This window comes from Budorcas taxicolor, chromosome 4 (genome assembly GCF_023091745.1).
Source record: "Budorcas taxicolor isolate Tak-1 chromosome 4, Takin1.1, whole genome shotgun sequence".
NCBI lineage: Eukaryota > Metazoa > Chordata > Mammalia > Artiodactyla > Bovidae > Budorcas > Budorcas taxicolor.
This window is the reverse complement of record NC_068913.1, coordinates 51,660,951-51,673,132: the sequence shown is the minus strand read 5'-3', so window position 1 is coordinate 51,673,132 and position 12,182 is coordinate 51,660,951. Positions and strand designations below refer to the sequence as shown.

At 40.2% G+C, this 12,182-nt stretch overlaps 1 protein-coding gene across 1 annotated transcript; it reads left to right on the top strand.

Moving 5' to 3' along the window:
* The first annotated feature begins 1,866 nt into the window (after nt 1-1,866).
* Nucleotides 1,867-11,915, top strand: SFRP4 (secreted frizzled related protein 4). Its single transcript, XM_052638784.1, has 6 exons — nt 1,867-2,577; nt 3,869-3,949; nt 4,042-4,107; nt 6,107-6,305; nt 8,838-8,901; nt 11,387-11,915. The coding sequence occupies exons 1-6, from the start codon at nt 2,133-2,135 to the stop codon at nt 11,570-11,572; spliced, it is 1,041 nt and encodes a 346-aa protein (XP_052494744.1). The 5' UTR covers nt 1,867-2,132; the 3' UTR covers nt 11,573-11,915.
* The last annotated feature ends 267 nt before the right edge of the window (nt 11,916-12,182 follow it).

Here is a 12,182-nt window from a genome sequence, read left to right as displayed (position 1 = left end):
TAGGAACACTAAAGCCAAAGTACCAACAGACCTAATCGGGTAAGCAAGGAGCTTTATGGAGAAGGGTTCTCAGCTTTTCCCCTCCCTTTCTTAAAGGACATTCCATCTGAGAACATCAAGGAAATACCTGAAATGTCGTGACTTGGTACTTGCAGGGCTAAACTAATGCAGCAGGTCCAAACTAGCTATAGAAGTTTGAGTCCTCCCCAAGTTTGCCCTCCTCAGCTGATTCTTAGGAAAAGGGCAGGGAGCCCAGTTCATTCTCAAAACTGTATTTTCTTCCCTGGTAAGAACTTGGGCTGAAACTCATTTTCACTAAACCAGGGTTTAGACCTACTAGAATCTAATACTGAAAACAGCTTGAGATCTCATCTGGGCTATCCTGTTTGCTTGCTGTTTCACTAGCCTGCACTGGCATTTGAAGCTTGGTTTTCTACAGAAAAAAAGATACCTTTCTAGATGGGCCCTGCTGTATTTGGTTACTCTGGGCTTCCCATAAATAAAACTAGACTCCTTGAGTGAATCCTGAAATATGTTTGTCTCATTTACCTTTTCAACTAACCATGTTTGATTCATGTACCCAGAAAAAATAAATAAGGTTTATTTACACATCAAGTGCATTGTACATGCTCAGTAAACATCAGCTGTGCTTTTCCTTTATTGGGCTATTGTAATCCTCAGTCCCAATGAGAGTCAAAACTAAACTAATTCTGTTATCTAAGCTTTGGAGAGAAAATCAATGTCTGTCTTAAGTTCAGATTTCCAACTAAACCATGAAGATTACCATTCAGATAACATGCTTTCATATTCTAATGCCCTAAGAAAATATACCAAAAATCTTACTGTTTGCAAATCAGTGTATACTTGGAACAATAAAGCCTCCCTTTTCTGGGGATAGCTGAGCCAGCAGTGGATTCTACTACCTGTTCCGAATAAAAATAAGATAAAAGAGAGAACAAAACATACATCATTGATCTCCATGGTACACAGTTTCTTCATTTAAATAAGTTTCCAAGTAAATCAAGATGTTAGACAGCTGGATTGGAAATCACTTGGCATAAAGGAGGAAAAAATCTTTCAGATTGTGATATCAAAGTCGTCTTGGCTTTCTGCTTTTGTTCAAGTTGAAAAGGGGAACAAGGAGTAGGAGAAAGAGGGAGAAATGTTAGACGGAAGACATTTCTCAAACTGGAAGATGCTGTGACATCGTCGGTCAGTTCTTTTCCTGGAGCAAGTACAGCTCAAAGGCCATTCTGGAAATGAAAACCTGAGCCCAAAGTAATGTCTACTAGCCACGACAGTAAACACAAAAACAAATTCTATACAACTCAGGGCCGGGAGGGGGCGGTTTTCTTATATAATGTGTCCAACCTGTTCCAACTGCACTCTCCGGGTCCCACACGTCTCACCGCTCGGCGCTTCTCATGCCCCCTACTGGAGAAAGCAAGTACGTTTAAGAGGTAAAGAGAAGCAGAAGTTCCCATTTCCCTCCAACTTCACAGTTGGGGAACCCAAAAGGCAGAGGGCGCAAAGTTCAGCTTTGATTCGAAAGACGGTCCTTCCCTCTCTTGAAATCGTATCTTGCACCTTCTTGGATCCGGTGTCCAAAACTACTGCCAGAGGCTCTTTCTCTTGGTTTGAAGAAAAAGGACTGGCCAGACTCAAAAGGAGGGACTTTGGGGGAATGCAGGATTCAAGCCCTGGGTTGCGGCCCGGAGGAGATGATGTCACCGCTTCTGCAAGAGAGGGCTGGGGGTGGGGCGGCCGATGGGGAGCCCGCGCCGAGCCTGCAGCTGCCAAGGGAGCGTTCCGAGCCCACGTCAGGGGAAGTGTCGGGATAAATAGGTCCGGCAATGGCCGGGGTTGGCTGCGCTCGGAGCTGCCGGGCCGGGGACTGGAATTGTCAGGGCGGGTTTGCGCCGGGGAGGCTGAGGGCTGGCGCTGCTCGTGCCGCGCGCGCCGGACTGCGGATACCCCCGGCCGGCCCCAGAGGCCGCGCACTGCTGCCCACGGGAGTTTGGGGAGAGCACATCCCCTGTGCCCTAAAGGACCTCTTCCTTCGGGAAGGGAGAGAGAAAGACTAGGGAGCGCCCATTCTGTCTACTGGGGTGGCGGCGCGGGAGGGCAGTACCATGCTCCTCTCCATCCTGACCGCGCTGTGCCTGTGGCTGCGCCTGGCGCTGGGCGTGCGCGGCGCGCCCTGCGAAGCGGTGCGCATCCCGATGTGCCGGCACATGCCCTGGAACATCACGCGGATGCCCAATCACCTGCACCACAGCACGCAGGAGAACGCCATCCTGGCCATCGAACAATACGAGGAGCTGGTGGATGTGAACTGCAGCGCGGTGCTGCGCTTCTTCCTCTGTGCCATGTACGCGCCCATCTGCACCCTAGAGTTCCTGCACGACCCCATTAAGCCGTGCAAGTCGGTGTGCCAGCGCGCGCGTGACGACTGCGAGCCCCTCATGAAGATGTACAACCACAGCTGGCCTGAGAGTCTGGCCTGCGATGAGCTGCCTGTCTACGACCGGGGTGTGTGCATCTCGCCTGAGGCCATCGTCACTGACCTCCCTGACGGTGAGACGGGGAAGGACCGAGGTGGGGGGTGGGGTTGAGGAGGCACTCTGGACTGTCACTGCCACGTGAGAACCCGACAGACACATCGACAGCTGCCAGTGGGTGGTCAGGCAGCCCCCCATGCTTCTTAGGCGAATTGGAGGTGGGAAGGGCTGGTGACTTGACTTCTGGAAAAGTCTGCCTTCTCCATAGGAATTTCAGGAGCTAAAGAACACCATGTCCCCATAAAGAGGGATGGGCGATTTTGCTTAGACGGGTGACACTAGATAAGTTTTTCTTTGTAGTAATAAAATAGTAATAGCAGTGACAGTTGGGTCTGAACCAGCTTTCAGCACTTTTTATATATCATTTAATAAATAAAACACTCCTACCAGGATTCTCCACTTAACTTTAGCTCTTGAAAGCTCTTTCTGAAAAAGCAATACTAGTTGTCACTTCCCACCAGGAGTACAGTTTATAAATTTAGTTGCCCTGGAAAACTGTGATGTCTGTTTCATGGTCTTTGACCCAATGCCAGCGTCTGTGGCATCTTAGTTAACTCGAACTCAACCACCACTTCCTTCTTTTCTCTTTAGTCTTTTTGCTGCTTTTCTAGGAAGAAGAGGCAGGTTTAAATCCACTTCTTGAAATAAAACCTAAGAATATTTTTGCCTCCTTTTATCCCTGACTCAAGTTGCTACACATTTAAAGAAATTATGGTGTTGCTTTAGTGTAGTTTCTGAAGTTATACCTCAGAGCCTTGCCCAAAACGTGGAGGTGGAGAAGTGAAGTGAAGGGGGGAAATTTAAGCTCCTCTCTAATTCAGTTTTAGAAAAAAAAACATTTATTGCTTTAATTATAGAAATGATACAGGGTTATGCTTCTTTGGGGGTAGCTCTGGACTGTTTCTGCAAAATGTGAGATGGGAATTGGCGACTATTTTGGTTATTTTGATTAGTGTAAACTGTCAACTTGGAAAATCAACATTTTAAAATAGATTTAAGAAGGAATGATGTAATTTATCCAGGTTGGATAAATGTTGGATAAATCCAGGTTGGCTGTATGTATGAACCAGTTTAAATGGATGTGCCTTCACTTCAGTTTGTTCTGGATAAGCAGTCTCAGCCATAAGTCTTCTTTCCTAAGCCCAAAGAGTCTATATGGAAGAAGTAGCTGACAATCACATATAAGTTTTGCTGTTTAGGATTTGTGTGTGTTTGTGTGTGCTGCCATGTTAGTCAGTGTCTCCAGATGATTCCTTATTCCAGCTGGAATCACTGACCACACCCATGTGTCCCTGTGTGTTTTTCAGACGTTAAGTGGATAGACATCACTCCAGACATGATGGTACAGGAAAGGCCTCTTGACATTGACTGTAAACGCCTAAGCCCAGGCAAGTTCGTTAGCCTCAAGGCTCCATCTCTTTCTTCTTTCCAGAGTGACTTCTGAACCTTTTTTCAACATTCTGTTTTTTGTCTTCTTTAGACCGGTGCAAGTGCAAAAAGGTGAAGCCAACCCTGGCAACGTATCTAAGCAAAAACTACAGTTACGGTAAATCATCTGCTGAATCCATTGGCTTGGGGACTTGGCACATGACACAGCCCAGTCTGCTAGTCATGAAGTGAAAAAACGGGTTGGTGATTTCTCTCAGTCATGTGGGTCCTAGATGGCACAATAACAACTGTGAATATATCTTGCTTTTCTGGGTAAATCAAGTAAAAACTAAGTAAATTACCTGGGTGAGGGAAGTGCTGTGAATCAGATTATAAGTGTGACATCCTGATCCTAATTGTCCTATTTGTCCAGAAGTTCTGTCAGCCAGGACATCACCTCACTTCTCTCATGGTTTCACCACAGGGCCTTAGGGCAGCGGTGGGAGGGGACGGAAAAAAAAGTTTCACTGCTGTGGAAAGGATGGGTAAGTGATCTGTGGATTTGACCTGAGGCCCAGAGACCAAAGAATTAAGATGTGCACACGTATCTTTTTACTTATAAAAACACTTTTTAAAAAACTGTGGGAATATGTTAATCACAAGGCCTATGGCTGTAAGTATTAGCACAGTTTAAATGCTCTCTTATTTGAAAGACCCAGTCGGCACTTTCTTCAGAGAATAAGTCAATCACGCTGTCTTGAATGTTTTCAGTGAATTTAATTCTACTATCATAATTTTAAAGTAAATTTAATTAAAAATGTGTTCCTTTAAAATATCTTTTTGGGCTATTTCATGGGTTTTTTGTGTGTTTCTTAAATTATTTCTGTTGAAATAGTGGAAACTATTTGGGTAAAAATGTTTGTTTTATATGGTAACTTAGTTTTCCATATTTCAAACTGAAATTTTATATCATAAGAACCTTTGTATTATACAACCCACATAAAAGCAGGAAGATCATGGCACTATAAAAGTCTGAAAAAATAACCTCTTATTTAGGTTGTCATATTTGAGAACCACACATAGCCAAAATGGGTAATTCAACCAAAAAAAAAAGCAAAACACTGTCTTTTCTAGTAGCTTCTTGTTACTGTTTTTTAAACCTATTATATGTAGATACCATCTTAATCTGATCCACTTAGCCCCTTGTCTGGCACCGTCCAGCCTTAGTTACTTAGTTGTCCAGTCTGAGTTTCACTGTCATACTGTTCTCTGAGGCATCATTGCTTCGTAACCACATTGATGATGAAACTATTTTCTATTTAAATTACTTAACTCCTCATAAACCAGCATCCTAGGATGGAACCAAGACAGATCCATCCTAGGCTGATTACACCACCATGGCAGGTGGTAATAGCAAGGGACCAAAGAGGAAAGCACTGCAAGCATGATCAGACGTAGTGACATTACCAGTCATCCATAATAAGAGTTCCACCTCTGCGCACCACAGACCCTGCTTTGGCAATTTGGGAAATTAAAGAATTGAGAACAGTCATCTTCAGAGACTCCTTCCTACATGAGAATGTTAGGACTGTAATAACTTTCTCTGGAACAGTTCAAGCAGCAGATGGGTGATTGAACCACACAAACTTTCAGGTGCCTTCTGAATCTGAGAATATATGATTCTCACTTCAAATCATACAAGACAGAGTAGAAAGACAAAATAGTATTATTTCTACAAAATTTAGTCAAACTTCTATGTAACTAAATTTTCTGATGTTCCCTCCTGGCCCCCACCCCCGCAAAAAAAAAAACCCTCATCATAGAATTATAGAATTTTAGGGCTGAGAAAGATCCATGGGATTCTGTATTGAAACTCTACCTGTAGCCCCATGTGGAGCAGTCACTGATCCAAAGACAGATCCCAGAGTAAGCCTGCTTGTGAATTTCCTTTTCTATCTTGCAGCATGATTCAGAACTTTTAAGACATTGTTGACAGTATGGGAGGCCTTACATTTAGCATATGATTGTGTGGGCTTTTTTGCCTGCATTCGGGCAGCTTGGACATGACCATAATTACAGGAGTGATTCTTTAAGAGAGGCTCAGAGTTGGCAGGAGTACACCATCCATATTTCTCTCCAAAGCTTCGGCAACACTTAAATCGATTTTTCAATTGCAGTCATTCATGCAAAAATAAAAGCTGTGCAGAGGAGTGGCTGTAATGAAGTAACGACAGTGGTGGATGTGAAAGAGATCTTCAAGTCCTCATCACCCATCCCTCGGACTCAAGTCCCTCTTATTACGAATTCTTCCTGCCAGTGTCCACACATCCTGCCTCATCAAGATGTTCTCATCATGTGTTACGAGTGGCGCTCACGGTAGGCACAGAGGGGCAGAAAAAAACTGCACACAGCTTAGGAAAACCATGAATCCCACTTAGAAGTCCTAGTTTGTTGTTTTTTTTTTTTAAAGCACTAGCTTTTTAAAAAAAAAATCAGTTTTAATAGATGGTTTGATTGGGATATCATATATCCTAAACATCAGTTAATTCTTCATAGAATTAAGGAAAAATGAAAATATGAGTATTTCAGTGCCTCTTTAAAAATCAATTTCAGAATTTATTACCTGATTTCAGAAACTTATAAGCAAATAAACTGAGTAAAACCAGTTCTTTTCAAATCAATCTTATTGTAGCAAATATTGAATTTTTAAGACCTTTTAAATAAATTATGAATCAAGAAATGATGGCCTTTTGAAACCCAGTTCCACACTTAGTTTACATTTGTTTACTAGAGTATTATATAAACACATATACACACTCACACACGTATTGTATGCATCTCTCCAGCTGGGAGTGTGTCTCCTCACTTATCTTTCCATAACATCTTTTTATATATATCCTTACAACATAAGAAGTCCTTAAAATATAAAAATCAAACCCTTCAGCACAGGTTCCAGAAAGAGCCCCATAACTTGCTTCACTTCGTTTCTCCAGCAAAACTACTCATTTTTATTTAAAAAGTCTTCCTTTTGATTCTCTGCCATTAATAATCTTCCTATTCCTCCTGGATATACAGCTCACAATTCTATTTCTCCATAAAACCACTTTTTGATACTGACTTCACTTGAATACTTTCTTATTCTTCAGTCTATCAGTACTTAGTACCATCTTCACACTTCTTTGTGCTCTTGGCTTTAAAGCTGTTTTACTGCTTATATCTTGTCTTTCTAAAGACATTGAATGAATGAACTTTGAATGACTGTTTCTGGGCTCATCTCCTCTATGATGCTTATATATGCTCCAGTACTAGAAGCAGCTCTGAGGATGTGCCAGATTGCTGAACAGGTGAATAGGTAATACATGAGTTAAATAACAGCCTTTGTGTCATTTTCCCTGTTAGCTTATAGATAGTGTAATTCTGATCAAAATCCTAGTAAACATCTTTTGGATGATTGAGATTTATGTCTTCACAAATAATGCCAATGATCATCTGGAAGAATAAAGTGGTAAGGACATGTAAAGGAGATTTTGAAAATCGAAGGATGAGAGAAAATGTGCCTTATGTCATGAGTAGTATAAAGCTACACTTGTTCAAGTCATGTGGTGCAACAGTAGACATGTAGGTAAATAAAGCAGAGAAGAAAATCTTGCAACAGATTATAATGCATGCAAGAACTGTTATGAAAGAGATGTGGAAAATCAATAGAAATTAAACTGTTGTTTAGTAAATGTTGCAAATAGCTTTACTTGGGAAAATAGTATGTATTTTCACTTTGTACTCAATAAATTTCAAATGGGGTAAAAAAGTAAATATTTTAAAATCTTAATCAAAAAAGATAAAGTTCAGTAAATAAATGTGTACTACCTGAAAAATAAAGTAGTCTGTAAACATAAAAGTAATGTAAGAAATTTTGAGGAAAAATGTCAGTGCACATATCTGATGACAATATTGTGCATATTAAAATCAAAAATAAAAAGAGAAAGACATGGACTTCCCTAGAGGTCCAGTGGTTAAGACTCCAGACTTCCACTGCAGGGGCCATGGGTTCAATCCTTGGTCTGTAAATTAGGATCCTGTGTGCCAGGCAGCCAAAAGCAATTTTCTTAGAAAGAGAAAGACAAAAAAAAAATTACTGCAATGGTATAACAAAAGATAGTGATGTTACTCTATAAAAAGTAAGTATAAATTTACATCTAAATAAATATTTAAAACATTGACTACAATATAGAAATGCATGTACGAAGTCTATACAAAGTTCTGAAAGAAGTACAAATAGTAAATAAACATTAAAATATTTACCTCCTTAGTTTTCCAACCCAAATAAAAGCAAGATTCCATTCTTACCTAGTCTTAATGTTGGTGAATTAAATGACAGTTCAACCATTTTGAAAATAATTTAGCACTATGCATTGAAAACCTTAAGAAAAAAATATGTATTCTTCAACCCCAGATTTCCACTTTCATAAATCTATCTTAAGGAAATAATTAGCCAGTGCACACTAGTGATATTCAGTGCAATGCTGATGATAATAGCTAAGCAAAAGGGAGGTTCAACTGTACAGAAATAGTTAAATATATTATGGATATCCATAGTTATAATTTATATAGTTAGGAAAGTTATATTTTTTAAATTTTTCAGGTATATAAGAAAATGCATACAATGCTGAAAGGAAATATACAGTATGATCTAAATGTACAGTATGATCTAATAAAATATGAAATATTAGTAAAATAAATACACTGAAAGAAAATATTAGTAAAATATAAATGGGGACTTGTGGGGCTAATGGTTATTGAAGAATTTTGGTTTTTACAATTTTTTGTATTTTATATTTTTGAACTTCTGTATTTTTGAAATTTTTACTTTCATACTTAGCATTGCTGATTAAGATAAATTACTTTTTTCAGGATGATGCTTCTCGAAAACTGTTTAGTTGAAAAATGGAGAGACCAACTCAGTAAAAGATCCGTAGTAAGTATAATTAGGAATTCATAAATATGGATTTAAATGCATGTATTTGGGAATTCTTCACATTCTTTCATCTCTAGGCTATCATGTGCTGTGCTTAGTCGCTCAGTCATGTCCGACTCTTCGTGACCCTGTGGACTGTAGCCCTCCAGGCTCCTCTGTTCGTGGGGATTCTCCAGGCAAGAATACTGGAGTGGGTTGCCATACCTAGCTCCAGCTAGGCTATGATAGGAGCCAGCAACAGTAGCGGTATTTATCTTTTGAATAGGTAATTAAGAGAATAACTTTTCTCATTTGGAGTTTTTATCATAAATTTCTCTTAAATTTCAAAGGTGATTTGGTTGCATTCAATACTGATCTACTGGTTTTTATCATTTCCAGATTAAATTTATTTATTGCTTTCTTTATTGTATTATATTTAATTTGTTTAGCAGACAGTCAGGTGCTTCAACAGAATTAATATCCAGTGGTATTAATACAGACATATATGGGTGTGAATATCTGCTTTTGAAATTCACACTGTCACTGTACAGAGAAGATTCTTTCCCTGTATTTAAGAGAATTTCAAGACTTTTGTCAAAATAAATCATATACAAAAAGTAATACTTTTGTGGTCAAATCCATAATTTAATGGTAACATCATAGAAAAATTGGTCACTCAGTTAGAGGAGTTAGAATAATTTTCTGCCCAGAGATGTGAAATCATTCCAGAACTAAAGAAATCAGGTTATTGGTTTGGATTTTAAAAGCATCCCTTTTGCTTAAAATATGTTTAGATGTATGCAGGAGAGTTTGTGTTACCCAGTTCAGAAAAGATACTGCAACTGCCTATGTTCTCTAGTTTGCAGGAATGAAAATTCTTGAGCAAGGGGAGAGTGTATATTAATACTGATTTATGGAGAAGGTGGGCTTTCCAGGTAGCTCAGTGGTAGAGAATCTGCCTACCAGTGCAGGAGCCACAGGAGACATGGGATCAATCCCTGGGTTGGGAAGATCCCCTGGAAGAGTAAATGGCAACCCACTCCAGTATTCTTGTCTGAAGAATCCCGTGGACAGAGGAACCTGGCGGGCTACAGTCCATGGGGTCACAAAAGAGTTGGACGTGACTGAGCAACTGAGCATGTTTGCATGCGTGGAGAAGGTAGTTTCAACACAACCTCTTCTACTGAGTCCTTTTCTAAATAACAGGCCCAAACACTGCTGCTGCATCTAAGCTAAACACTCATGAGCTTCTCAGGAGCACACTTTGTCTTACTGAACAGAAAATTCTAGCAGAGTTGGTTGTCTGGTTTCCAAGACTACAGTAGATTAGAAGAATCAATCTAGAAGGTAAGTCCACCTTGAAAACTGAGATTGTTAAGAGGAAAGAAAGCTTTCAAGAATCATAACTCGGTCATTCACCTTGGCAGCAAATACTCCAATACAATATTAAGAATATGAAAATATCACCATGGTATAACAATACACAATAAGAAGTTTATTATTTTAGGACTAGAGTTGTGCCCTAGGAGGGTGGGGACTGTGTTTTTCATTTCATTGTATTTTTACTGCCTGACCTATGGTTGTGGTCTAATTTTTATACTCTAACATAAAGTAGGGACATGTGTGTTATAATGAAAAGCAATGTCTATTCAAGTAGACTCTTTTTCATTTTTTTTCTTAGACATTTTCATATTTAAAGAGTAAATTCTTCTTCTATCATGGAATCTTGACTGTCTAGAATGGCATTTCTCACCAGCTCTGGGTAGCTAACACATGAGTGGATTACTAAATGTGGGTGGGGCTTCCATCTTCCTTCAGATGTAAGAGAGTTAGGTGAACCTGTAAGTGGGGTAAGAAATCCCAGCTTCCTAGTGAGGCTGGATCCACTTCTGCTTTTAGCCTTGGCAAAGCCTTTTAAGAATGATTGGCTGTATAGGAAAGTTGCATTACAGGGCCTATGGGGAAAATTGCATACATTAGGGCTTTCGCAGGAGGAGAAGGGGATGACAGAGGATGAGATGGTTGGATGGTAACACCAACTCAATGGGCATGAGTCTGAGCAAACTCCAGAAAACAGTGAAGGACAGAGAAACCTGGCATGCTGTAGTCCATGGAGTCACAGAGTTGGACATGACTGAGCAACTGAACAACAACAAAGGGCCTTCGGCTGTGGAGTCAGGCTGGTAAATTTCAATCCCAGCTCTGACTTTGTTGGCTCTGCAAATAACATCAGTATGCTTGTTTCCCAGTCATGACAATGGTGTCTACCTAAAAGGGCTGTTTCAATGAAATAAATGCATGTCAAGACATGACCATATATATCAAGTGCTTTCCAAAGCACCTGTTACAGGATACGTGCTCAACATCACAGGGTAGAGTAGCTATGATAATCATGAATGTCATGATGAGTATACTACAGTGAAAACACACATTATTTTGGATATTAGTTTAATAGCATGAAGAGGTGAGACATATTTGATGGTCACATGTACACATTGCCTCCCAGCAGTGGGAAGAGAGGCTGCAGGAACAGCAGAGGACAACCCAGGACAAGAAGCGAACAGCAGGGCGCACCAGTCGCAGTAACGCCCCGAAGCCCAAGGGGAAGCCACCTGCTCCCAAACCAGCCAGCCCCAAGAAGAACATCAAAGCTAGGAGTGCTCCAAAGAGCACAAACCCCAAACGAGCGTGAGCTAACTGCTTTCTGAAATGGGGACTTCCTCTCAGAGTGAGGCCAGGCATCGCCCAGACAGCCTGTAGAAGGCCACACACCCCTCGCCTTACCAACCACAGTCCTCTTCATAGACACATCTTGCAGCATTTTTCTTAATGATATGCTTCAATTTTTCCTTTTAAGTCACTACAAACCATAGTGGTAGGTATGCCCTTTGGTATGGAAGGTATAAGAAAGCTGGTCAAATAGGCTTATTGTATTGAGAGTAAACTGTGTGCAGACTCTGTGAGAGCTCCACTAGGGCAAAGATGCTTTTGTTCTTACAATTTGACCTGATATGTGCATTGAAAAATAAATGCCATATTACAAACAAAACATCCAATTTTTTTTGTTTACAATATGTTTTATTTCATTTGGTGGTTAGGATGTGAGCAGTTTTTCAAAATGTGATTAAAAATATAATGCTTCTAAAGAGGAAAGCGAGAGGAATGAATGTTTCAAAGGTCTTTACTGTTTGCAGAAGAATTTTTGTGATCAAAGGGGATTTTTGAACAATCTAGAAAAGTAGGATATGAAAATCAGAATCAGTCTGGTTTTATGGTTTTTGTTTTTACAAGGAAGACTTTCT